The sequence below is a fragment of the Ursus arctos genome, unplaced genomic scaffold (assembly GCF_023065955.2).
Source record: "Ursus arctos isolate Adak ecotype North America unplaced genomic scaffold, UrsArc2.0 scaffold_30, whole genome shotgun sequence".
Classification (NCBI taxonomy): domain Eukaryota; kingdom Metazoa; phylum Chordata; class Mammalia; order Carnivora; family Ursidae; genus Ursus; species Ursus arctos.
Window position 1 is genome coordinate 12,399,011 of NW_026622986.1, and position 24,457 is coordinate 12,423,467.

The window sequence follows — 24,457 nt, forward strand, 5'->3', positions numbered from 1 at the left end:
GGCTCATGCAATGTTCTCTCCTTGAAATCTCCCCTCTTCATTCTGTCTTTGAGAATATACTTCAAAACCATATCTCCACAAGTCAGTTCAGCACTTTTGAGGTGCCTTTCCCCAAAGCCCCAAGCGTGTATTTACATTTTCTGTCCTCTCTGATCATGTAGCCCTTTGTTCCTGCTTCAAAGTCAGACAGCCCTAGATTCAAGTCCTCATCCTTTGGTGTACTAGTCCTGCCGTGTACTAGTTCTGTGTCTCTGAGCAAATTACTGAACCTCTCTTAGACCCAGTTAATCCTTGTTTTTGAAATGGGATTGCAAATGATACCTACCCCATAAAGCTATGAGAATAAATGTAATAATGCCTGAAAAGCATGAGCAGTGTAATTTATCGCCATCACTTAATAGTACTTATATACAATATATTTTTTGAATCTTAATCATGTTTGTGTCTCCAGTGCTGGGTCCAGGACTTTGCACGTAGTGAATGCTCAATAAATATACAGTTTACCCTTGAGGAGCATGAGGTAAAGGGGGGCAACCTCTTGTGCAGTTGAAAATCCAAGTATAACTTTTTTTTTTTTTTAAAGATTTTATTTATTTATTTAACACAGATAGAGACAGCCAGCGAGAGAGGGAACACAAGCAGGGGGAGTGGGAGAGGAAGAAGTAGGCTCGTAGCAGAGGAGCCTGATGTGGGGCTCGATCCCATAATGCCGGGATCACGCCCTGAGCCGAAGGCAGACGCCCAACCGCTGTGCCACCCAGGCGCCCCCCAAGTATAACTTTTGACTCCCCAAAAACTGAACTACTAATAACCCACCATTGACCAGAAGGCTTACTGAGAACCTAACAGTCAATTAACACATTTTGCATATTAGATGTATCATATACTGTACTTTTGCAAAAAAATAATCTAGGAAGAAGAAAATATTATTAAGAAAATCATAAGGAAAAGAAAATACATTTGCAGTACTGTACTGTATTTCTTGAAAAAAATTCACGTGCAAGAGGACCCATGCAGTTCAAACTCATGTTGTTCAAGGATCAACTGTATATAATCTTTTTTTATTCAAAATTTTATTTATTTATTTGTCAAAGAGGGAGAGAGAGAGAGCCATGCAAGCAGAAGGAGTGGCAGGCAGAGGGTTCAGAAGCAGACTCCCTCCTGAACAAGGAGCCCAATTCGGGACTCCATCCCAGGACCCTGGGATCATGACCTAAGCCCAAGGCAGATGCTTAATTGACTGAGCCACCCAGGCATCCCAACTGTATATAATCTTGACTTGAAGAGTTTGGGTTGAGATCTGGAATAGAAAGCCCTCATCTGACTTTATATATTTAATAGACACAATTAATAGTGCATTTATTTATTAACTGTAAAAAAAAATGGAGAACCAACATGAAAGAACTTTCTTGAGAGAAGGATTTTTAATTTTTTTCTAGAGAAAACTTCTTTTTATAGTTCTCTTGCAGGGTTAGGGGAAGAAACAAAACGGGGACTTGGGAAAAAATAATAAAATTTACATGAACATCTCATTTGTTTCTAAAATCATCTCTATGAAGTTGTGTGCTGTGGGTCATAGTCCTTCTTTCAGGATAACGCCATTGAGGCACAGCGAGCTCTTGCAGAGCTAGGACTGGAAGTTCTCACTTTCATCTCTATTGTTTCTTGAAATTCAGTTATTCATTCATCAGGAGGATCTAACCAATACCCTGAGGGTAAATCATGTGTTTTAGAGGTGTTTTGATAGTGGAAGTTATGGATTGAATGGATTTGGGCATGTCAGTGTCTTATTATAACCAACACACGAGGTTCTATAATGTTGATGCTGGCTCTTGCAAGAAAATATTGCATTTTCTGTTTGAAGCCACAATTTAAAAGGCTCAAGCTCTCATTATCACTTGGTTTTACCAGTTTCACCAACACAGTTATTCACATGCTCCCACTTAATCTTTGCCTGCCTCACTCCATTACTTTTCTCAGATGGGAGCCATTGGAACCTTTTGCTTTGAAACATGTTTTGATTGTCACTGTTTCTTAATTCTTTTGAAGGAATAATGAATATGAATATTAGTTTATTTATAAAAGTGACCCTTGCTTATTATTTAAAAACCCAATAAATACATAAAAATATAAAGAAGTTTTAGGAAATCCCTTGAACCACAGCACCAAGAGGAGGAAAAAAAAAAAAGACCCAGCATAAACATTGGATGAATACAATTCCAGATTTCTTTCTGTATGTGTGTAGCAAGAGAGATAGGAAGTTTTTACAAATATGGAATTCTTCTATAAATACTATTTTTATTAAAATTTTTATTGATATATTATAAACTTACATGCATTTGTAGGAAATAATACAGAGAGACCCATTTCCATCTACCCAATTTCCCTCCATGGTTACATTTCACAAAACTATATAAATACTGTTTTAAGTATTTTACTCAAATTTAACAGAAGAAAGAGAAATTTAGGGCAAAAAGGAAGAAATTGTTGAAAGTCAGATAAATGTTTATCTTTCTTCACAAGACTTTTTGGCTTTTGCTAAAGGTAAAAGGTTAGATTCATTTTGATTCAATTCTAGACAGTATGTATTACCTCCTTGCTCTGAAGAATGAACTTAGTATAGTTACATTTCCTCCCATCTCCTTGATTTCCACATCCTGGACTTGTTACACTCTTCTTTTATGTAATCAATGCTTTACATTCGTAGTCTGTCTATAAGCCTAATTTCTAGGGCTGTTTAATCTTTTTTCTGTATATAAGTTGATTCAGTGTTCACCTCAAGTCTTTTTTACTATACCCTCCCTTTTCTGAGTGCCTTATTTTAATTATTCTCCTGGGTAGCTGAATTGTGTCATCTCATAGTTATTTCCAGAAAGCCTCAGACCCTAAGTTCTTGCTTTCTTGACCTTGAATCTCAGTTTAGTTAGGTAAAATAGACTTCAGTTAGCATTTTCTTTTCCTCAAAACATTGTAAACACTGTTCCACTCTGTCTTGGGCAGTGTGTACTGCTGTTGAGAGAGCCAAGACAATGAGCCTCCTCCCTTTGTTCATGGCTGATTCTTTCGGAGGATGTCTGTTGGGGGTCTACCAAGCTGTGTCTTAGGATCCTTCCAGATCCATCTCACTTACACTCTGCGATGTGCGGGAACCCGTTCATGCTGCCTCACGAGAGCCAATTGAATCTTTGTTCTTTTCTCTTTCCTTTTGTGTACTTAACCCTTGTACATTTCCCTGTCTGTGAATTCAGTCATGTCTATTCTACATCGTTTCTTCTGTCATGATTTTTCCCCCATCCTTTTCTGATCACAGCCAACTCAGTTTTTATCTCTTTCTGTTTTCTTATAATGTGTTTATTAAAGCTTCATACCATCTCTTTCAAGAGAAAAAAAAATCTTCAGATTTTTCCTTCTTAATGAGAAGATCATATAAGAAACATCTTTGAAGGATGGAGAACTTTTATCTAAACTTTTTCTGCAATTCTTTCCTGTGGTATATGTTCTTCATATGCCTTTTGCTTATAATCAGTCCTTAACTACTCCTTTTCCTCTTCTTCCCCCCCCACCTTTGGTTAGAAGTATGTACAGTGATAAGTGTCTTCTCAAGTGGGACTGGAAATAGCTGGGTGCTAGCCCAAAAAATAAGTGGGAATGGAGGAAGGATGATTTGAGAAGTCTTCAGATTCAATTAGGTTGAGTCTCTTGAACACTCTCCTACCAAATCTGTGTTTTCTTTGTCTTCTCCTCTCAGTTTTGAACCATTAAGAAATCACTGTACAAGGCCACTGGCCGGTACAAGCCCAGGGAGCACCATTCATACGGTGTTCTCTATGATGACAGTCTTTCTGTGTCATGACGTGTCTAGCATTTCAACTGCTGCTGCTTCCGCTCTCCCTTCATGCAGCCTTCCCCGGTCCACTGGCCACTCCTTTACAGGTCACTCTCTCCTGGTCTTCTCCCACCCCTTGCTTTCCTGAATATGAACCAGGTCTCATCAGGACTTTTTCCCATTTCCCAGTATGAACCACTCATGCCCCTGGAACTGACAGCTCCAACCAAAGGCTCATTGAATCCACCTCTCAGGGCAGTGCACTTTCTTTCAGAAAAGTCTCTTTTCTGGAAATAATCATGTGATGACACAATTTAGCTACCCAAGAGAATAATTAAAATACAGAACTCAGAAAAGGGGAGGTCTAAGGAGTTATGTGTTGGTTCTCAGCTTCCTTTCTCATTTTAATACAGATTTTGCAGCATTTGACAGTTATGACTGTGGTTTGGGACTATGACCATTTCTGTTTTTCCTTAAAGAAAGACATTTTTCAAGTCTTCATCCTTCTTGTTGTTTAGTGAGTTGTCAGGGAAGGGAGCAGTTACTTTACTCTGTGATCTCTAACTTAAAGAGACTCTTGCCCAGCTTCTTGATAAAGTAGGACAGGGCGTGGATTATAGGTTCTCACAGTTTTTGGATGCTTCTTGTTGGGGAGTCTGTGTTGTCCACCCTTGAGCCCCAGCATTTTCTGTGACTTCCTCAGTTAATAGAAGATAGCAGAAGTCAGGCTATGACACTTTTAAGCCCAGACCTTAGAAAAATGGCAGTGTCTGCTTCACATCTCTTGGAACACTCTCTGAGAGCCCAGAACTGCCATGAAGGAAGTGTGACTAACCATGGTCACCATGCTGGAGAAAGACACATGTCAGCCACTCTGATCAACAATCCTGGTTGAGCCAGCCTCCCAATGCCATCTATATGAGTGATGCTCTATTGGCTCCTCAGGACCAGCCTACCCACCAGGTGAATACTACTGAATGACCTCAATTGACACCACATGGAGTGGAAGAATTTCCTACCTGTGAATCTTGCATGAATCCCTGATCCACGAAATCATGAGTTAAAATAAAATGGATGTTTGAAGCTGCAAAGTTTGGGGATAATTTGTTACACAACAATGAAACCAGAACAAGAGGATATGAATCTTATTGAAATCAATATTCGTAGTATTGATGCGGCTTAAAACGCTTAGGTGGCTTATGTAAGAAGTCCCACCTTGAGTGTAAGGGAGATTCAGACATGTCTGGGCAACCAGTAGGGGGAGTCGATTCACGTAGGTGGAGGGCACCCAGGCCTTCTGGGAAAGGAACTGAAACTGTGCCCACTTCAGTAAGCCAGGCATTTCTAGTAGGTAGTGGGTTGGCCCAGCAGGAGTCTTTCTGCCAACGGTCATAGAATCTTCTGCAAGATGATAGATACTAAGAGAAAGAGCATAAGTTTGACCCAATAACAAAGCCCTAGTGATTAGAAGGAGTCACAACTCTGAATACAAGTATTGGCTGTTAACAAAAGCCATCCCAAGGCCAGCCCAGCCCCATGGGGGTATATCTGTGACCTAAGGAAGGGCGAGGTTATAAGTGGAAACTGAAAGAGGTGTTTCACTCAACCTATAAATGGGGTACAAGCAACAACATGCCCAGTCTCAGTCAACATGTAACACAAAGGGAAAAGACCCATCATTTCCACTTCCGAAAGGACTCTTGGGTGACCGGGACAGCAGAAGTGTGGTTGCCATGCTGATGGGCTGAGTAGACACACACCAGTAGAGGTATCCACCAGAGGATCATCAGCAGAGGAGTGAACCACCTGGCGGAACACCTGGAGACGCTGCTTTGCCTGCTGAGCGATGCTGAGCAACGCCCTGCCTCCCTGGCAAGGACTCCATGCGCTGAGGAGCAGCAAGAGCTCTGAGGGACCAACACAGTGCCAGCCACTGTCTGCCTGGCAAAGTGGGAAGGAGACTGATGCTCAGCCAAACAAGAACTGAGTAACAGGGATGTCTAGCTGAAGCAGATGAGCAAATATGAGACATGCTTATGGGGTCTTTCTAAGACAACAAGAGTCCTCCATTAGCATGTGATGGCAACACACCAGCAAAATAGGATTGCTTGTGCTGTGACCCCTGGTGTACCCCTAAATGATGTGGGGTGGCCCATGCTGGACAAATCCAGGAGGCACCATTCATTTCATAGTTTACATGAATGCTTTCACCCTAGAGCCCCAAGATACAACATTCTTGGTGCCCTCTAGAGTTGTGCGATGTGAACTGTGGATCAGGAGCCTGGGAAAATTCTGAGCACATTTGTTTTGCAACCCAACATATCAGTGATATTACCTGTGTACACATGATGTCAACATGATCCAGAATTGGATAGAGTAAAAAGCTCTCCCTGGTTCATTGCTTATTATCAGGGTCCTGATTTAGCCTGAAAAATGTTGTCCCCCTCAACACTTTCACATAAAGTTGCTTTCACAGAAAAATGTTTTCAGCACATACGAGGATGAAATCCTCTGATATTTCCTTGAAGTTCAGGTGAATTAATTTATGTCATTTCCTTGATATCTTCAGCATCAGTTAATGGAAGATCATTTTTCATTAGCCTTTAGTCTTCAAATATGCTAATTATAGTATATACGTAATTTATAGGGAAATTTAAATTTTATCAGATATTAGGACCACTTTACAAATTCTGAAAGCTTGTATCAGATTCCCAAATTCCTGTAATGTTAATTTGGCAGTGATATTCTAGAAATCATTATTTTAATGATAGCATTATCTATTTTTAGATATATTAAACTGATTCAAACTCTTGTTTTAAAAATATGTATACTTTTTCTTATAATTTTATAATTATTTTATTAAAAGAGTTTCCTGAAAATGACCACATTTGATTTCACGGGGTGAAATGCTATGAACCCAACAAGTGCATGGACTTCAATAAAGCAAAATATAACACATTTTTCAAAAAAGAACAAAATTCCCTGAAAAATTCTGCATGGACATCTTTTGGTCTTTTGTTCAAAAGCATTAGCCTTTAAACAATTTTTATTCAAGAGGGGAAAAAAATAACCTAAGGGATTGTCAAGAGCCTTGACCTACATTTTAAAGATTGCAAGGAATACTGCAGTATTATCTGTTTGGTTTTTTTCTTTCCAATTAGCAACGGCCTAGGATTTGAATGCATCCATTTTTGGTGGTGCTGCCATAAGAAAACAGGCATTTGCGTAGAATTACATTCACTGTCTCATAGGAGGCAGGACACCCGGTGTGGATGATACCCAAATTTTTTGCAGCAGAGCAAGATGCATAGGGTGAGTTGAAGGCAGGCCTAACATTTTCCCTGAGTGTCTTCACATTTTTAGTCCTCTAAGTATATTTTTGCCACCATGTCAAAGGCAGTAATAAAACGATTGAGCATAACTTACCAGCAAATTTTGTGCTTTAAATGAGCTAAAACTTTTAACCGTCTTTTTGCTGGGAAAGAGGAGAGAAATGTTTTTTAAGGATAGAAGTCAAGGTTTAGAGCACAATATTTTAGTCTTTGAATAGAATTTAAAGTGACATGCCCCTTATTCCTTACTGCCAAGCACGTAAAGCTTTATCTCTGGCTGTTCCGCTGCCCTAATCTTGTTTGCTTCCCCATTTAGTTTTGTAATCTCTGCACCAAACAAAAAAAAAAAAAAAAAAAAAAAAAAAGGCTGTATTTAACAGCTTTTAGTTTTGAAAGATCATGATTCGCTTTGAAGTTAGATTTTTATACATTTATGTAAATACAGCTGGGGGTTTTTTGTTTTTGTTTTTTTAGGGAAAAATCTGAAGTCAGATTGCTCAGGGTTTTTCAAAAAGAAGAAAGAAAGGGAAATAAATAATACTTAACTATGACAATTCCAGTCTTGGGAGTAGAAATTGAAATGGAATACTGTTATGTTATGGTTGATTCTATATGGATATTACTGTACACAAGTTCCTCAAAAATAATTATCTATATCTATACCTATCTATCTACCTGAACATTACCTGGGCAGCCTGGCCTAAAATGTGGGTATTGTTCATGGTCCGTGGATGATAGCGTAATTCCCTTATGTTTATTTAGATAGGTGGAGGATGGTCATGAATTCTGTTTGGGGGATGTTAAATTTGCCAATGAAACATAAAAGTCAAGCTACTAAGTGAGTAGCTGGATAGAGGAGTCTGGACTTCAGGGAGGAAGTCCATGTTAGATGTGGTTTTTATGTCTAAATGCCATGGCACTGAGTGAGGTCCCTGAATGTGAGTGTTTACAAAGAGAAGTGAAGGGGACCTAGGCCAGAGCTCTGGGAGACACCAACATTTAGGAACCCAGCAGAGAAACAGGAGATTGAGGGAGTGTGGTCTGCTGTAAGCCGCATGAACCAAGTGTTTCAAGGAGAGGATGGTCCACTCTGCCAAATAGTGCTGAAAATTCAAGAAAAATACAGTGACACTGAGTTTGGACATAGGAAGCTCTTCAGTGACCTTGACAAGGGCCATCTCAGCAGAGTGGATGGACAGATCGGGGCTGGGAGAGGTTAAGGAGAGAGGTGTTGTGAGGAAGAAGAGCTAGGTCATAGGGACTGCTCTTTCAGGAAGCTCACCTGTGAAAGGAGATATGGCGCCACTGCTGGGAGGCATGGCGCTTCAAAGGAGAGGTGTTTAAAGCTGGGAGCTGGTAGAGCATATTGACAGGCTGAAGGGGAGAGGTTGACAATGCAGATGGGAGGGGAGAGTGGATGAGCTGGCCTTTGCTCAGAGCAGAGACACCTTAATCCATTCCAACCAGAGAGGAGGCTGAGAGAAAAAGTTAACTTGTTTGAAGTATAGATATTTAGAAAAAGACTAAAAAGAAACACCAAAATGTTAACGTTGGTTATCTCTTGGTGATGGAGCTATAGGTGATTTTTTTTTCTTATACCTTTTGACATTTTTCAATTTTTTAAAGCAAAGAATGTAGTTTATTTATTTTTAAGATTTTATTTATGTGACAGAGAGACAGCCAGCGAGAGAGGGAACACAGCATGGGAGTGGGAGAGGAAGAAGCAGGCTCCCAGCGGAGGAGCCTGATACGGGGCTCGATCCCAGAATGCCGGGATCACACCGAGCCGAAGGCAGACGCTTAACGACTGCGCTACCCAGACGCCCCAAGTATTTTTATACTTGGGAAAAAATGAATGTAATAAAGATCATCACACACTTTCTAGTGACCCTTCACGCCATCGTTCTTCGACCAGGCAAACTACACAAAACTCCCTAGCCATGTTTGTTCGTAACCAGATGAATTTTCTGTAATGGTGTTTGCCCCATGCATTCTTACTGTGCCATTGGTAACCCTGCCTATGGAAGGAACCATGCCTCTCTATCTTTGCCACAAAAGTCTACTTACAGAAACTGGTTCTTCTCTACTCTCTTGTTTATAAGCGAAGAGTGAGGAGAAAAAAGAGGTAATATAGCCATAAAATATTCTTGCAAACTCAGATGTCAGTCTTATTTCAACATCTAAAAACAGGTCACTCTATCTAAAATAACAGACAGCAGGGAGAAGTCACATTCACAGCAGAATTAGACAAGATGTCCCACTAGGAACATTTTTCATCAGTCTCCAGATACCTGATTCCTTCTTAAGAGCACACAGGCTCCATTTCACCCTGCCCAGAACCACCTAACAGGAATTACCAGGTGGTATGTGTTACTTAGAATTTGCTAATAGCCTTAATAAAATTAGGTGAGATTGTGCCTGTTGTCCAACTCATAAAGGATCATATATTTTTTCTTTTTCTTTCTTTTAAAAGATTTTATTTATTTATTTGAGAGCGAGACAGCGCACTAGCAGGGGGGAGGGGCAGAGGGAGAGGGGAAGCAGACTCCCTGCTGAGCAAGGAGCCCGATGCAGGACTTGATCCTAGGACCCTGAGATCACGACCTGAGCCAAAGGCAGATGCTTAACCGACTGAGCCACCCAGGCACCCCATATATTTTTCTTGATGCAGTTGCTTCGTAGTTACAGATCAAAATCTATACTGGAACATAACCTATGTTTTCTTTTATTCTGTTTTTGACTAGGTAATGCATGCGTATTGAAATAGTGCAAAAGAGTAGTCAGTGAAAAATAGTCTCCTCACTTATGTCCCTTCCCAAAGGCAACCAATATGTCTGGTGTTTTGTGTGTATTTCTGGAGATCTGTTTATATATAAGTAAATAACTACAGCATTAATGGAAAATTTAACAAGGCTCTTAAACATCATTTTAACATTCTTTATCATTTAAAATATCAAGGATGCCTATAATGTTAGAAGCCACTGAAAAAGCGTAGTCAGGGGGAATTTAATATCTTTCTGAAATTAAAGTGTGAGTGATGGGAGAAAAGATTCACTTTCTAAAACCTGATCCCCATACCTCTTTCATGGGCGCATTATATTAAATGATATGCCTCACATGTTCTGCAACTAGCTTGAGAGTTTTAATGTAATATTAAGCACTGCATGGGTTTTTTTTTTAATAGTTTCACTCTCTCAGTCATCAAGCATACATTAATCTTTAATATATTTATTTTTTTAAAAAGACTGTCTACCTTTTGACCCACTGATCATTGGTAATATCTGCTGTCCCTCTCTGCTAGACCCTTCTTTTTGCCCCAGATCTCTTGCCTAACAGAGGGTCAGCAAGCTGTGGCTTACAGGCCAAATCTGGCCTGCCTCCTAGTTTGTAAATGAAATTTTATTAGACCACAGTCATGCCTATTTGTTCATGTATTATTCCTATGGCTGCTTTCACACTGTAATAAGGTTGAGTAGTTGTGACGCAGGTCAGATGGCCTTCAAAGCTGAAAATATTTATTTATCTGTTTTGTTTTGTTTTTTACAGAGAAAACTTGCCAATCCCTATTCTAGCATATGGACTCTTGGTCATGGTAATGAATGGGCAAATAGCACTAGAGAAAAGAACAATCAAGAAGTGATTTTAAAGGTGTCAGTAATGAAATTATAGTAGTACAGAGCATCGTATTGCAACATGCAAATTATACACAAAATCCTTGGGTGTTCATTTATTTCATATGCTTTAGTCCCCACGCAGAGAAAGTAGTAGAGAGATTTAGAACAGTAGGAAGAAAATAGTAGGGAGATTTAGTGCAGAGATTTAGAATAAATTAAGGAAGACGCTAACATCGGTAGAGATTTTCATCTGCTTTCATATATCACTTTTCCAACTTCATCCTTCCTTCTAGCATTGCCACAGATTTGGTGAACAGTTGTATGTCTGTACAGTCCAGATGGAAGCACATCTTTACAAAATTGTATGTGAGAGAGAAAGAGCTCTGTAAATGAAAAGGGCAATTAGAAATGTCGTGGGGGCTTGGTAACTCTGACATCTGTCACTCCAGTCATGGCCAGAGTTGGCGTGCAGGTCTGGCTGGCCTGGTGTGTGCTCCCCTCCCCACCATCGTTTCAGAACTACATACTTGGCCAAAGGGGCACAAATGCATGTAAATAGAAACTGGTTTTCCAGGGCATACCAGTGAGAGCCTGTATTCCCATTGGCACCGCCAGTTGTGACTTAGGTACTGGCATTTAAAGGTGGATAAGGAAACTAAAACAAAACCATTGATTAGATTTATGTTTGACGAAGGATTTCTGTACTACCCCCAGGGGCTCCTGAATCACCTTAGAAGGTAGGGCTTGATATTTACAAGAGTGTATTTTACCAAAGTGAAAGCAAATAAAGCTGTTGCATTACAACAGTACAACTGAAGAGTAAGGATACAAATTTAACATCAGGCAGCAATAGTTGTTTCTTTTTTCCGTGTGTAGAACTGAAATGCAAGTGAAGCTACAATAAGCACCCTAAGGGTATTTGTGACCTTTGACAACAGAGAGAAAATATTTATAGTCTGAAACTATGTCTCTCCAGTACGACAGAGTAAATGAAAAATATAATCTGCTTAACAAGCTGTGCCTTTCACAAAAGGACAAAAATCTTGTGGAAGGATTCTGACTTTGCTTTTTACAAGTGTTACAGAAATAAAATATTTAATAAAGTAAGGAGGATGGCTACCAAGTCTATAAAATGAAGGCAAAAGGAAAATGTTAGAAGTGTAAAATTATCTTGAAGTATATATATATGTGTGTGTGTGGGTGTGTGTGTGGGTGTATGTTTTGATCATTTCAATTGTTTATAACCAGAGGAAAAAATAATAAAATTTCTTTGGCTCCACAGTAGATGAACATTTAGTAAAGCAAACTATTCACTCCTTTATGCAAGAAACATATTTTGAGAACCTATCATTTGCAAGAATCTGGTCTAGGAGTAAGGAGTAAATCAGTCAACAGATTAAAAAACAAAAAACCAAACCAAAACAAAAAAACCTACTGTGGAGCTTACATATCAAAGGGAAAACTTAGACAAAGAATAAAATAAATCAGTAAACGATGTAGTATGTTAGATGGTGGTGTGTGCTGGAGGCAGGGAAGGAGGATTGTGAGTCCTGTCAGGGGTGGGGGGAGTGGATCTGCAGGTGGAGGAAGAGTCTGGAGGTCTCTGAGGCAAGAGTGTGCCAGGTGTTGGAGGCCCTGCCGCAACGGGAGCAGGGCAACAGTGTTAAGAGACAAGGTCTGACACAGCGGGGTAGGGTTGCGTCAGTTTACATGGGACCTTTCTCTGGGTGACGTGGGGCCATTGGAGGGCACTGACCAGAGAGTGACCTATCTGACTTACGTTCTAAAAAGGTCACTCTCAGGGGCGCCTGGGTGGCACAGCGGTTAAGCGTCTGCCTTCGGCTCAGGGCGTGATCCCGGCGTTGTGGGATCGAGCCCCACATCAGGCTCTTCCGCTGTGAGCCTGCTTCTTCCTCTCCCACTCCCCCTGCTTGTGTTCCCTCTCTAGCTGGCTGTCTCTATCTCTGTCAAATAAATAAATAAAATCTTTAAAAAAAATAAAAATAAAAATAAAAAGGTCACTCTCATTATTTGTAACAATCCAAGTAATAATAATGGGGCCTTAAAGATCAAGAGAGTAGGAGTGGAGGTTTTACCTCAAAAATAGACATTTGAGGTCTGATTAAATACTCTCTTCGTTGAGGAGTTAGAAGGACAGCAGAATATTGTTCAGTTGTAAGAAATGCCCCCCACCCCCTTTTTTTGCCCGTGTATCAAGTCAGCAGCCCCAGGCAACTTTTCCAAGCTGTTCTTACATGTTTTCTGTAGCTTTCATGACCTCCAGTTTTTTTTTTTTCTGTGCCTTTCTTACTGTTCCCAACCTCGGTCAATGGGCCATCCTCTCGTCAGTGGAGATGGAGAGAAATGGAGACTCAACAAATTTTAAGGAGAAGAAAACCATGCAAGCTGGTGAGGGAGTGGGTATAGGAGGTGAGAGAGAGGCAGATGCACCGGTGTGCACAGCTAATTAGATGGTGGGGCAGTCAATGAGACCAGAAACCCTGGAGGAGTTCCAGGCTTTGTTGCAGAAGAGTGCGCTTTGCTTTTTGGACACTTGGCATTCGAATGCATTGAAGACATCTGTGTTTCTCAACAGTCATGCCCTCCCCAACCTCATTCCTCAGCCTCCGGCCTCTCCCACACTAGCGCTCTGCGTTCTGGCTGCCGCACATCCTCACTGTCCTGGGGCATGTGCTCTGCAGCTTGACCACCCCCCTGTCACCACCACACATACAAATACTCCTCCTCAGGTCATGGAATACTGCTCCTACTCAAACCCAAGATCGAATGCTAAATCTACGGAGCACCATTCCCCATTCACCAGAAGGGAGTTGTTACCTCCTTGCTATTTCTCTAACATTTCATTTTTCCACTTTACCATTTCATTTTTGGCACTTGCCATACGCCTTGTGCTGTTTAAATGTTTTTATAGCTCCCACTTGACTGAAACTCATTGAACACAGGGTCTGGCTTCCTTTTCACCTACAGTAACCCCTCAACACTTAGGACAATGCCTTGCACATAGCAAGGTCTCAATAAATCCAGGTTGGATTGAATTGCACAGTTAGATTTTTATTAAAATAATACTAATGTAAGAAGAGTCTAGAGAAAATGCCCTTCTGAAATCAATAGTTATCCCTTCCTATAAACATGGCTTTCTTTTTTAACTATAAAAAAATTTTTGCCTTACAATTCTACTATCTGGTACTTCGTATGTAGTTAAATCTAACAAATTATTGTATGCATTTTTTAAAAAAAATTTGATACCAGAAAAATGAAAGTTGACCAAAACAATAGCAGTCACGATTAATTAGATATTCACTGATATATAAAATTATAGAAATACTTAGACGTTCTTTTGAAAATCTAGATGTACTTCCTTATTTTAAGCAATACTCAATATTATACTAGAAAAAATTCAAAGCTTTTATTTACACAGACTCCAAAGAATTCAGTTTGTTTCAGACAAACGTGGATATCATATATCATGACAAAGATTGGACTAGACATCTCTCTTTGACAAATAATCATTTATCCTTTCATTTATTCAGTCTACTTACATTTATTATCTATTATCTCCCAGCTACTGTTTAGGTGCTCAAGATACATTAGTGACCAAAAGAGACATGTAAGGTGTAAAATATGTTCACAATTGCCAATTCCTTTAAAATTTTCATTTCTAGAATATAATTCAAGTTTTCTTAATCATTCATTACAAATTTAATAGCTTCCGAAGTATTTAACTTATAGAGAGACTTTTATACACTAATTGTGTGTACCTGAATTAACTGTGAATGGCATGTATGTGTGTGTGTGTGAGTGTGTGTGTGAGTGTGTGTGTGAGTGTGTGAGTGTGTGTGTGTGTGTGTGTGTGTGTGTGTGAGTAAAGCAATAGAAGTTTATTAAGTGAAGATACAGAAAAAGCTCTCAAGAGTGAGAGGCGTCCTGATAGGGTTGCTAATGAGGGCCTCTAGGGTTGGTCTTTTATAGAAAGCTAACCAGGGAACTTAAATCCTTTACATCTCTGTTGATAACACCTTCAATGGCTTACTTCCTTTTTAGGGTCCAGTTATTTTTGTTGGTCACAGGTGATTGTGACCCGCAAGCCTAGGGGAGGGTGGGTGGTCCTCCCACGTGAGCAAATATAGCTTTGTCAATTAATTGAGTAGTATTGGAGGCAATAGCCAGTGCTACTTGATTTCAGCATATTCTTCTTCAAAAATGAATCTGTCCAAACATATCAGTCTAGCTCAAATTATCCTTTTTGGTTTATATGTGTAACTGTTAACTCTTCCGTCAGGATGCGCGTGCTCTGTGTGAACAGGGACTTGATCTGTTTTCTTCATAGCTTTATTCCAGCTCCAAATTACTTGAGACATAGTGGATGCTGCAGAAATGTAAATATTTGTTGAATGAACGAATGCAGTAATGGACATTGAAACGTATAATTCAAGGCTCTCCTTGGGGTATGGAGTGTGCATGTGTGTGTGTGTGTGCGTGTGCGCGCGCGCGTGTGTTTTGGGGGGAAAAGCCTAACAAAGCAGAACAGGAATGGAGATGTCCTATCAATCACCTGGTTCGTTGAGTTTTGACACGAGGTTGGACACATCACAGGCTTGCTGACCTCACTTTTCACAGTTCTGAAAATGAGAGGAAATTGGACTGTGATATATTTAACTGTTCTTCTCGCTATTACGCCCTTTGATCTTATGTATTGTTAACTGAGTAGCTTTTTAAATGTTAAGCTAATTTTAAAGCTGAGCGAGGATATAATTGATGCAACTAGTCGTGTATCAACGCCACATAAAAGAGTAGAAATGAGTGACTCACTATTGCTGTTTTGTTATGACACCTGTAACTGGCTTTATTTTTGCCTTGGTGTCTCCATAATGTGTAAGACCCAACCAACTGACAGCACTGCTAACCATGCTTTCCAGAGCAGCCCGTTGTGATGGCCTTGTCTCACAGTAACTGATGGTGCAGATATACAGATATGGGAGAAATAGAGGCAATTCCAGCCGCCACGGGGCTTCTCCGGTTCAACTGATCTGGCAGCGAGCAGCACTCAGTCGTGATCAGCGAGAGATGGGAGGGAGGTGAGCGGGAGCCGAGATGTGCTAGAGAGCTGTGTATCTTCTCACCGTGAGCCTAACTAAGCTTCAGCTCTGTTTATAAAGTCAGCCTGAAACACTGCAGTGAGAATAGGGAGGAGAAAAAAAAAGGAGTTTGCTTGTTTCCCTGTTACCCGATAGAATGCATAAAATTCCTGCTGAGCTACTACCATCAGGGTATACATAGGGTTTAATAATAAATATTGTGAAATCCTTCATAAGACCTGGGCCCAAATTCTTCTCATTTCTTGGTTGGTTTGTGTTGAGTCCAGTGTCACGTATTTACAATTCGTGTTTGTTGAAGGCAGAAGGGTATCTGTGGAATGAGAAGAGGATGGAGACAACTAAATATAAAGTTAGTATAAATATAAATTTAAAATATAAATTAAAAGTAAATACTAAATATAAATATAAATGAGGATTGAACCCATGACTGTAAAAATAATAATAATAGTTGAAATTTATTAAACATAGCAGGCACTGAATGAATCACTTTCCATGTGTTATGTAACCCCACCCCACGACAACCTGATGAAATAGACTTTTATTATTTCCCATCTTATATCTGAGAAAGCGGAGTAAGTTACTTGCCCAAGGCCACATGGCTAGTAAGTGAGAGAGCCACAAGTGGAATAATAGTAGCTGTTCTATAGTAGGCATTTTCATATGCCCATTCCAAATAAGCATTTTCCATGAAATAATCTATTTTACTTATCCTCACAAACTCTTTTGATGTTTGCCCTGAGCATTCTGATTCTAGAGCCCGTGCTCCTAATACTACTTTGGTGTCATGAATACCACAATCTAAACAAAGGCAAGGGTTCATATAGCTTCAGAAATAACTTTTGATTTTCTATATAACCATTTCAGAATTCAGTTCAGGGTCTAATAACTTATCAGTCAATCCATAATCCACCCTGACTTTATACCCATTATCGCAACCGGCTCAACCCCGCTCCACATTCCTCAGCCCCTTTACCCTTGATTGGAAGAGAAATCTTAATAGACGAGTCATGTTCTAGAATAGGGCCAAGCTATCTTCGCAATTACCCTGAGAAAGTCTTTATAAGTGATTAAAAAAATGAGTTTTTCAGAGTCATAGAAAACCGCTCATTTTCTCTTCATAATGAAGCAGTCACCCATTTTCTAGATAATACACCTAATCAATACACAAAATTATCAAGCCCATTAGGTTGACAAATTATAGAATTCCAGGACTGGAAGAGGCAACAGAGATTATATGATTCAGCTATTTTAATACCATCAATCCAGGTAAGATTACTAGCTTTCAGTATTTTCTGGTGATAACATGTCTTTTTAGGAAATGGTAGTGATGGATTTATCTTCCCAAATCAAAACAGAAAAGCCTAAAATTTGTCTGTTCAGTATAATTTTACTATCCTAATATCTCATGGTATCTCATTTTCAGTGTTCTTTTTATTGAATTTCAAAAGTTCTTGAAATACTAAACATACTAATCCTTTGTCCATCATACATATTGCAAGTTTTTTTATTTTCCTTGTAATTTATGTTTTTATTATACTCATATTAAAATTGTTATCCTGCCAAATCTATCCCTTATTTTTCATTCTCTTTTCTATCTTATCATTCTTACAAATTCCATTCCTATCCCATTATTATTACACAACTCTTCTGTATCTTCTCATAGAACTTTTATGAGTATTTTTTTTTTTAAGATTTTATTTATTTGACAGAGACAGAGACAGCCAGCGAGAGAGGGAACACAAGCAGGGGGAGTGGGAGAGGAAGAAGCAGGCTCATAGCAGAAGAGCCTGATGTGGGGCTCGATCCCAGATCGCCGGGATCACGCCCTGAGCTGAAGGCAGACGCTTAACCGCTGTGCCACCCAGGCGCCCCATATGAGTATATTTTTTAAATTTGTAAGTTTGTTAATCCACCTGGACTTTATTTTTACATAAAGTACATGATTCCCAAATTTTTAACTAGCTGGTCCAGCATAATTTCTTGAATTTTTTCTTTCTCTACTACTTTGAATGCCACATTTATAACATGTTCTTAGAATGTATGACCCTAAATTATAAGATATTTACTACTGAATTCTAACTTTTCTTGGCTGTCCTTAGTGTGATAATGTTTAGTGATAATGTTTATTTTTAGAGTACTGTAAAATGATTTTTTTTCCTTGACTAGAATATGCTACTCCACTCTGTTATTTCCAAGCTCTCCCTCTTGATTAAAATATTTCTTTTTTTTTTTTTAAGATTTTATGTATTTATTTGGCAGAGAGAGACAGCCAGCGAGAGAGGGAACACAAGCAGGGGGAGTGGGAGAGGAAGAAGCTGGCTCCCAGCAGAGAAGCCTGATGTGGGGCTCGATCCCAGAATGCTGGATCACGCCCTGAGCCGAAGGCAGACTCTTAACGATTGCGCCACCCAGGCGCCCCTTGATTAAAATATTTCATGGGCTTCCCATTATGTCTGGAGTCCAGGCTCACCGGGCACCAGGGTCCCTCTCACTGTTACAGCGGCAGGGCCCTTCCCTGGGTCCAGAGAATACAGCATGTCATCTCACCTGTCTCCAGGGCTCCATGTGTGCTCCTCCCTCTTTCCCCCAGCACAGATCAGCCTGACAACCTCTCCACACTTGGATACATACATATAAAAGCTAAATTTCATATTTTCCATTAAAACTGTGAATCACAAGGGGCAGCTGGGTGGCTTAGTCAATTAAGCATCCAACTCTTGATTTCGGCTAAGGTCATGATTTCAGGGTTGTGAGATCAAGACCCGCATCAGGCTCTGCACTGAGCCTGGAGCCTGCTAAGATTCTCTCTCCCTCTGCCCCTTCCCCTTCCACTCATGCATGCTCTCTCTCTCTCTCTCTCTCTCAAAACAAAAACAAAAAGAACCTGTGAATCACAGAATTTAATTCTATGGATATTGAAAGTGTATTATGGTAAAAGGTCAGAAAGATGGTAGGTCAGGTAGGTTTTGGTGCCAGCTGACTTATTAAAGGGTTTGCCAGAAATCAGGGGATATGAACTAAAAGGGAAGGACATAGGATTGGTTACATTAAGAGATATTATTCTTTGCACACCGGCTAGTTGGGTGTGGCTCAATATTATGATTCAAGCCACCAATATATTTCATCCCTCTGTATCCTTGATACCATGCATAGAAAGATGAATAACACTTGGTCTCTGCCCACAAGTTTCTCCTGGTTTGGTGAGAGTGCTACACGTAGCTAGTTCAAGGTGACCGTTTCTCTGCTAGGGGTACATTCTCTCTCAAAAGTCCTGCAGTGGCTTCACAGAGAGGATGATACTTGAGCCTGACTTTGCATGATAAACTTTGCCAGACATGGAAGGAAAATAATCCCAGGCAGAGAAAATAGAATGAGCAAAGCACAGCATCTCAAGCTACGTGGCCTGTTGAGGAATGTTCTGTACAGAGATGATGGTTGATGGTGCTGGACAGGCTCTTTGAGACAAAGTGGTGAAGGGATGTGAATTCCATGCTAAGGAGTCTTTTAAGTCCTGCTGTAGAAAATGGGGAGCCATCTGAGGCTTTCAGTCATTACAATAACAACATCTTTTCTAAGTTTTTGGAGACTAATACCAGAAGCATCAAGGAAGATGAATTCACAGGAGTGGAAGAGTGAGTGTATTAGCCAGCCAAATATTGATTCCCCCTATTTCTTCACCACCCGCTTCTTGGAATTCTCCAGGAACAGTCTTTAACTGCCAAACAGGCCTGTAAAAACGGACGAAAACTTCAGGTTCTTCACTTTAATTAAATGGATATTTGGATTTCTTTCTCTGTTTTCTCAAAAATAATGAGTCTCTTTGGAAATAGGGAGTCAGTAAGATGATACCTATTGAATTCAGCAAATATGGAGACCAACTATGTGGAAATTCTGTGCCAGAAACTGTGTGGGATATATATTGATTGATTCATTCAACTAACATTTATTGAGAATCTACTGTGTTTTAAATAATCTTGTTCCCCAGATACAATCGGGAACCAAAGACACATAATCTCATGCATCTTGGAGTTTACAGTGTAGTAAGGGATTCCGATATTAACTAAATTATCCGTACCAATAAGTGCATATTTATGAATTTTTGTAAATGCCATAAAAATGGAAGAATCTAAGAGTTGAAAACAGGAGTAAAACTATCCTTATTAGATACAAGTCCTTTATCAGATATGTGATTTGCAAATATTTTCACCCCGTCTGTGGCTTTGCTTTTTGTTCTCTTAACAGCATCTTTCATAGAGCAGAAGTTTTTAATTTTAATGAACTCCAACTTATTGACTTTTTCTTTCATGGATGGTGCTTTTGGTGTTGTATCTAAAAATTCATTTCAAAACCCAAGGTTATCAAGATTTTCTCCTGTGTTATCTTCTAGGAGTTTTATAGTTTTGCATTTTACATTAAAGTCTGTGATCCATTTTGAGTTAATTTTTGTTAAAGGGGCTGGGTTAGTGTCGAGATTTTTAAATTTTTGCAATTGGATTGTCCAGCTTTCCCAGTTCCATTGGTTGAAGAGAAGTCCCCATCCTGAGGAAATTTACAATCTGGTAAAGGGAATAAGACCCATATACAAATGACTGGTTGAAATGATGTAACTAAAATATTTGTTCTGAAAGTTGTGTAGAATTATGCTGAGAAGTTTTAAAGAGGTGGTGTTTGAGGTGAACTGTGAAAAATCAGTAAAGTTTCATCACACAGGTGGCGCTGAGGAGGAAATAATATAAATGAAGGACAGATCTTACTGACTGCAATGCTGAGAAGAGTGTAGAAGGCGAACATGGTAGTGGGGAAACCTCCTGAGTGGGAGGCCATAGTGGTAGTGGGATGCAATATGGCAGAGGTGATGGTGGTGAGAAATGGTTGGTTCTAGATAGAATGTGACGAGAGAGCTGACGGAATTTGTGTATGGATTGCACGAGAGATCTGAGAAAAAGAGAAGAGCCAAGGATCACCTGAACAATCAGAAGAGGGGAGTCACCACCTACTGGGATGAGAATCACGGGGCAGGAGCAGATTTGGGGCTGCGTATTCAGGAGCATGGTTTGGTATGTGTTAAGTCTGCCAGTTAGACTTCTAAGTGAAGTGTTGAGTAAGCAGTTGGATGCTTGAGCCTGGAGATCAGCAGAGTCATCAGTGTGTGGGTGGTATTTAAAGCTATGAAATAGGAAGTGAATGCAGATAGAGAAGGAAAAAACTGCAAGGATTGAAGCTCAGGAGATCCCAAATGTGACAGAAAGATGAGGAGGAACCAGAAAAAGATTCTCAGTTGGAGATGCCAGTGAGACGAGGAAGAGAATCAAGAGACGTGGACAGGACACCAAAACAAGTATATTTAAGAAGGAGTTTATCCGTGCTGCCAGTATGTGAAGTCAAATGAGGTCTTAGACTTGCCCATTGGACTTAGCAGTGTGAGGCCATTAACATTCTTAACAAAAGCTGTTTCCATGGGGTGAGAGATGGCAACCTGACTGAAACAAGTTTTCTTAATGGATGGAAAGAAATTAAGTATGAATAGTTTTTATGAGGATTTTTTTGCTATAAAGCAAGGAAATAGAACAGTAGATGGAAAAAACTGAAAGTCAAGGAAGGATGCTGTGTTTGTTTCTTTTGAGACAAGTACTATGATAGCTGAGAGGAAAAATTGAGTGATGTTAGGAGTGAGAGAGGAACCAGCAATGTCCTTGAATAAGTGAGAGGAGGTAGAATCCAGCGAGCCAAAGGGAGGGCTGGCAGAAGATAGAGGTGGGGACAGTTTATCAATAGTGACTTAATTCCTTTTTTTTTTTTTTTAAGAGAGAGAGAGAGCAGGGGAGAGGGGTAGAGAGAGATGGAGAAGCAGACTCCCCACTGAGCAGGGAGTCCAAATTGAGACTCCATCCTAGGACCCTGGGATCATGACCTGAGCCGAAGGCAGACATTTAACCGACTGAATCATCTAGGCGCCCCAATAGTGACTTAATTCTAAAACAACCAGTGTTGACAGGGATGTGGAGAAAAAGGAGCCCTTGTGCACTGTTGGTGGAACTGCAAACTGGGACAGCCATGGTGGAAGACAGTATGGAGGTTCCCCCCAAAATTAAAAATAGAACTACCGTATAATCCAGTAATCACACTACTGGGTATTTACCCAAAGAATACAAAAATACTAATTCAAAGGGATACATGCATCCCTGTGTTTACTGTAGCATTATTTACAGTAGCCAAACTATGGAAGCAGCCCAAGTGTCCATCAATAGATGAATGGATAAAGAAGAAGTGGTATAGGGGCGCCTGGGTGGCACAGCAGTTAAGCGTCTGCCTTCGGCTCAGAGCGTGATCCCGGCGTTATGGGATCGAGCCCCACATCAGGCTCCTCTGCTGTGAGCCTGCTTCTTCCTCTCCCACTCCCCCTGCTTGTGTTCGCTCTCTCGCTGGCTGTCTCTATCTCTGTCGAATAAATAAATAAAATCTTAAAAAAAAAAAAAAAAGAAGATGTGGTATTATTCAGCCATAAAAAAGAATGAAGTCTTGCCACTGAGAACAACATGGATGAAGCTAGAGAGTATAATACTAAGTGAAGTAAGCCAGTCAGAGAAAGACAAATAACATGTGATTTCACTCATATGTGGAATTTAAGAAACAAAACAAACGAACAAAGGAAAAAAAGAGACAAACTGAAAAACAGACTCTCAACTATAGAGAACAAACTGGTGGTTGCCAGAGGGGAGGTGGGTGGGGGGATGGGTGAAATAGGTGAAGGGGATTAAGAGTATGCTATCTTGATGAACACTGATAATATATGGAATTGTTGAATCACTATATTGCACATCTGAAATGAGTATAACACTATAGGTTAACTACACTGGAATTAAAATTTTTAAAAAATAGTGACTTAATTCATTAAGCAGTGAGAAACCATTAAAATATTTACTAAGTGGTATGGTTCTTATTGTTTGTCATAGTCTGCTTACTCCTTTTACTAATGGACAGGTTGAAATGCTTAAAAGAACAGTTGACTCTTGAATAACACAGGTTTGAGCTGCATGGGTTCACTTGTATGCAGATTTTTTTCAATAAATACAGTATAACACTGTGAGTGTATTTTCTCTTCCTTATGATTTTCTGAATAGTATTTTCTTTTCCTAGCTTACTTTATTGTAAGAGTATGGAATATAATATATATAACATAGAAAATATGTGTTAATTGTTTACATTTTTGGTAAGGCTTCTGGTCAACAGTAGGCTATCAGTAGTCAAGTTTTGAAGAGTCAAAAGTTATACCTGGATTTTTGACTGCATGGGGGTTGGCACTTCTAACCCCATGTTATTCCAAAAGTCTACTGTATCTCCAAAAATAAACATTGAAGATACAGTTTTGTTCAAAATACCAAGTAGATGATAATTTCACGTCCAGAAAATTTGAAACAAACCCTGGTGTTTATCTCAGCAACTTCTCCAGCCTTCATGTCAAATCAAGATCCTTGGGCTGTTATCAGAAGTTGCTGAAATGTTTTACTTTGAAAAGAAACTTCCTGGTGCCTGAAACCAATTTCTTACGTCCATTTAACCATTTGAAAATCCACAGCAGTGGGGTTTATTTTGCACTCCTCTTAAATTTTGCTGAATAATAATTTTTAATATTACCATTACTTGGCCACCAATGGCCTGACACTCTCTCAGACAAAATTGGAAATCTAACGAATTCAAATCTCTCTGACTCACCACTTTGTAACTGCTTAAATCACACACAGGAATTTAGAGGAAGCTTTAAAGCAAATTATATATAGGAGAGTTCTTGATAGAAATAATGAACTCTTTTCATCATCTGTGAAGTAAGTTTGACATGTTGTAATTTTCCAATAGAGAGGAGAAAACAGACCAAATATAATAGGCTATTTTCTGGGAAATGGTTAGCATTGAATTTAGGAAAATCAGTTTCATAGAAGTTTTGTAGTGTCATATGCATCTAAAACTTACCTCCACTGTGATCAGTAATAAGTTCTCAAGTCAGAGGGGTTTCTCTCTTTTTACTGCTCTACAGACATGAACGTATTCATACCAAGAAAAGTAACTTCACTAGATCACTAATGTCCAATCTGAAGGATGTAGATGATTTAGCAACCCTAGAAGTTTTGGATGAGGTAAGAGACTAGGTTCAAATAAATTTGAACATTCTAGATTTTGTTTAATTTATAGAAGTGATATGAACAGGAGGTTGTTTGAATAACATCTGTAAGCTTTCCTTGTCTCGTAGCTCCCTGATTACTCTCCTATCTTCACTTTGAATATGTGTAACTGAAATTTCCACATCCTGGTGTCCATTTTTCTCTTTTTTTCCCTTTTTTTCTGATAGTTAAATTACGAAGGTGTGGGTTCCCACATGAGTTGCTTATATGTTACAGACCCTTCTTCCCCTGAATTCATTCTGGGAGTCTCAGAGGGGTGATGTATTGAGGTCGGAAAATGGTTGCTTCCTACAACCTTCACACAGCATCCTCCCTCTATTTTCTCTTCTGCTGCACTCTCAGTGGCTGTACCTAGAGGCCTCTAGGAAACCCTGAGAGCCTGTCTCTCTTA

At 39.6% G+C, this 24,457-nt stretch overlaps 1 protein-coding gene across 1 annotated transcript in view; it reads left to right on the forward strand.

The window, feature by feature from the left end:
- Positions 1 to 24,457, forward strand: part of MYO3A (myosin IIIA) — a 240,290-nt gene that overhangs the window by 79,395 nt on the left and 136,438 nt on the right. Inside the window, exon 11 of the mRNA XM_048219508.2 lies at positions 23,922 to 24,021. Within this exon, the coding sequence (XP_048075465.2) occupies positions 23,922 to 24,021 (100 nt within the window). The remainder of the gene's footprint in view (positions 1 to 23,921; positions 24,022 to 24,457) is intronic.